Source organism: Amphiura filiformis, chromosome 8 (assembly GCF_039555335.1).
Source record: "Amphiura filiformis chromosome 8, Afil_fr2py, whole genome shotgun sequence".
Lineage (NCBI taxonomy): Eukaryota > Metazoa > Echinodermata > Ophiuroidea > Amphilepidida > Amphiuridae > Amphiura > Amphiura filiformis.
Window position 1 is genome coordinate 9,512,614 of NC_092635.1, and position 3,964 is coordinate 9,516,577.

At 38.2% G+C, this 3,964-nt stretch overlaps 1 protein-coding gene across 1 annotated transcript; it reads right to left on the bottom strand.

Annotated features, from left to right (window-relative positions):
• Window positions 1–645: 645 nt before the first annotated feature.
• On the bottom strand, window positions 646–1,680 carry LOC140158466 (melatonin receptor type 1C-like). The gene has a single exon (XM_072181560.1). It carries the CDS (start codon window positions 1,678–1,680, stop codon window positions 646–648), a length of 1,035 nt encoding a protein of 344 aa, XP_072037661.1.
• Window positions 1,681–3,964: the final 2,284 nt, after the last annotated feature.

Genomic DNA, 3,964 nt, shown 5'->3' on the forward strand with positions numbered 1-3,964 from the left:
GCAGTACTTCCTGATCAGGCAGTCGGACCGGACTGATTATTCTTTAAGTACCGAGCATCATCTTACATGCAAGCTTTCATTTTCAATATCGTGCAGGTTTTCAAATTTGAACAAAACCTAATTAAATGTTTTGCAAGAAACAGATTGTTTAAAAAGAACGAAAAGGATTTCACAGAACAAATCATGAAGCCCATTGACAGGTAACCACTATAATGCGCATTATGTTGATTATTTTTCTTTCAAACGTTGAATGAAGTGAATTGACGCATGAGTTATGTAATCGCTCATTTCTTCGCAATCAGTCAACCGATTCCAATAAAATTGACGTATATGATGCAGAATAAGATGGGCTACACGCGGATGTTTAGATACTTAGATTTTGATGTCTATTTCTCGACTTACGTCCAAATTTATTCGCCCGGTAATTGTTTCTGGGACATCCTGTATCATGGCCTCCATGCACTTTTACTGTTAAACCAAGCAACAATTTGATAACATACTGTACACAGCATTTTACCTCAATACCAGTATCTTTCTCACACATATAATTCACACTTCAAGCAAGTTTTAACAACAGGATATGCTAAGAACTGGTACTGGGTGTTTTGATCAATCTGGGCACATAGTTCCTACAACAAAAACACACTATGCGTTCGCTTGTAAATCTCGCGTTCCTGCTGTTGTTGAATTTGTATCCATGGACTTGCTTTGTTGAATTGATGAATTTTCGGCGCCGACCTTTGCTCCTACAACTAACCACCTACATGTCAGTAAACTCCAGTACGCTTCGCGGAAATGCTTGCTGGTAATAGCATACAAGATACAATTAATGGAACTGTTAAAATGTGCCATCATTGACGCAAACGAATATACTCCATTCGGCCAATGATAACCGGTATCAAGGAGAATAGCGAAAGCGTACGGGATCCACATTATCAGAAACACTGCCCAAATGGTAACGGTGGACCTTAAAATGCGTAATTCATTGATACCTACAGGTTTTGAATTACCTCCCGCGCTATTGGACATACTTTCACGTAACTTCTTGTTAGATTCTCGGGTGAAGAGGAATATTTTCAGATAAGCCAACCCTGAAATATTCCATGGGAGGCAAAACCCACCAAGAAAGAAGAACAGAGTGTAACTAAAGGCACCATATCTATGATCATATGAACAGAGCATAAACTTAGGACTAAAGTCATGACTGCCCCATCTAAAGAAATTAGGCAGATCTAAGCAAAAACAGAAGATCCAAACAAAAATAACCATTCCAGGAACAGTGCGTCTGTTGTAGATCTTATCGTAGTATTTGAAATGACAGATCTTCACGTAGCGATTGATGCTTATAGCAGCGATGTTCATTACGGAGCTTAAGCAGGCAGTAATGCAGACAGAACCGAAGAATTCGCAAAGACCAGGTCTGGTATAGAGAAACCTTCCGTTGGTTGTGGTTGCCATTAATCCTGAAGCGTTGACTGCAATGGATACCATGAGATCAGCAATTGCCAAGTTGACAATAAAGGTATTGGACAACACGCGAAGTTTCTTGTGGATCATGACGGAACCAATAACAAGAAAGTTACCAATAGTTCCCGTTATCGTCATTATGATGGTTATGACGAAGACTGCACCAGCAGCTTTGTGGTCGATTAAGGATTCGATGACAGTGGAGTTGTACATCTTTATTTCCTGCTAATTGCGTTTAAATAATGTTGACAGTATCGTTTTGTGAAAGATTTTTAATATCTTACACAATTTGAATTGTCGAAACAACAAATTAAGCTTCTTATCTAATTTAAAAGATAAACAATCCACGTTGGGTTGGTTTTTTGTCGATGACATGCAATTGTTAACCTAGTCAAACGTCGACTTCCGTAGTAAACGATGTCGATATTTATATAATTACATTTCCTGTAGCTAACTCTGCCACAAGCGAGATCAGGTTCTTATTCGATGCAAAGATACTTAGTAATCATTAAAGTAGCTTGTTTCTACTATAAGGCCAGGTTTTATGGTGCGTCTTGCTATCTTTTATAGAGTATTTTACAGTGATGTATCCAATGCGATTATGAGTCGTGGCCAATAACAAAATAGGGACCTGTTTTGCTCGCAATTGATATCTTATGGACACGATAATTGATTTACGTAGATGTTGACGTCAAGTTTCTTTCAAACAGATGGTTTTAAACATGTTCAAAAACAAATTTAGCTATATTGTTGGGCAGAATTGTGCTATTAATTGCTACTTTAACGAAACAAAAGAGCAATTCATTTTTAGGTCATGCATTTCCATAAATAATTAGAATTTAATGAAATTTTAAAACGCAAGAATTTTTAAGCATGCTTAATGTATTTTATATAAAAAACACTCAGCAAGTTGGATGTTAATTAATTATATTTTTCTGCTAGATTGATGGCTTATTGTAGCATAGTCTGTGGACAATACCTTAGTGGTGCTCTATCAATAAGAGGGTTATTTGAAGGAAGGATATAATCAACCATTTTATAAAATGCAAGGCAATGGACGGCTTTCTTTCTTTCACTTGGAATTTTGGCCTTTGGGAAATTAATTTTGAATCTTATCTGCTATCCTTGACCATAGTGAATAGTCAATTAAGTTGATCGCATAAATACATATCAGTAAGATTTGGGTTGGGATATATTAATGGTGATTAGTTGTGATTTAATTGCTTTTAAGTCAGAAATATAGTAGCTTGTTTATATAATTACCTCTTAACTTCCAAGTCATTGAAAAGCAAGTTGATGTGCAACGTAAACGGGGGAATCTGTAGGATGTAGTACTTTAAAGCAGAAACAGGTATACTGTAACTTTTGGCCACTAACCAGTCGGGCAGTAACTCGTAAAAGTCCCAACATAAATTTTACCTGCCTAATATTTACCTAGAGCATGCAGATCTAATTTGCTAACTTATTCTGACCGTGTTGCGCTGTGTGTATGATTCATTGATGGGTTTTAATTGCCCCCTCCAAGAACCACACAACCACATTTGCTTGATTTTCGTAAGTATATTCCCCAACCCCTGGGGACCATACGTATAGGTATCACATGTCACAGGCACTATCCTCTTGTTATTGGCCACTGATGGGTGGTTGTTACAGTGCATCCCTTCATGTCTGTTGAAATCACTGTGGTTGAAATTATGTTGCCGTTGACACAGTTGCATCCCGAGACTGCTGAGGGTTTCCCATTGATAAGTTTCCGGCACCGACCTTAGCTCCTCCTAACCACCTACATGTCAGCAAACGCCAGTAGCCTTCACGGAAATATGTATTAGTAATTGCGTATAAAATGCTGTTGATGCAACTGTTAAAGTGCGCGAGAAGACTGCCGAAAGAATAGAATCCATTGCCCCAATGATAGCCGCGATCAAATACAATGATTAATGCATATGGAAAATACATGACGAGAAACACAACCCAAATGGTAACGGTAGATCTAATGATACGAAATTCGTTGATACCCACTTTCCGCGAGTCGCCTGTAGATTCGTTTTTCATACTCTTTCGTAGGTTTCTATTAGATTTTCTAGTAAACAAGAAGATCCTGAAATACGCGAACCCTGAGATCACCCAAGGTGTCATAAATCCCAAGATAAAAAAGTAAATTGTATAGCTGTAAGTGCCTCGTCGATGGTCATAGGTACATAACATGAATTTAGGACTAAACCCATGCCTTCCCCAACTGAAGAAACTCGGCAGATCTATCAAGATGCAGAAGATCCAAAAACTGACCACCATCACTGGAACTGTTCGCCGGTTGAATATCTTGTCATAATGCTGGTAATGACAGATTTTGATGTAACGATTTACACTAATTGCACCGATGTTTAATACGGAACTAACGCAGCTTACGATGCACAGAGAGCCAAGGAAATCACAAAGAGCTGGCCTGGAGATCAAAAACTGTCCTTCTGTGTCCAATGCAAGCAACCCAGATGCGTTT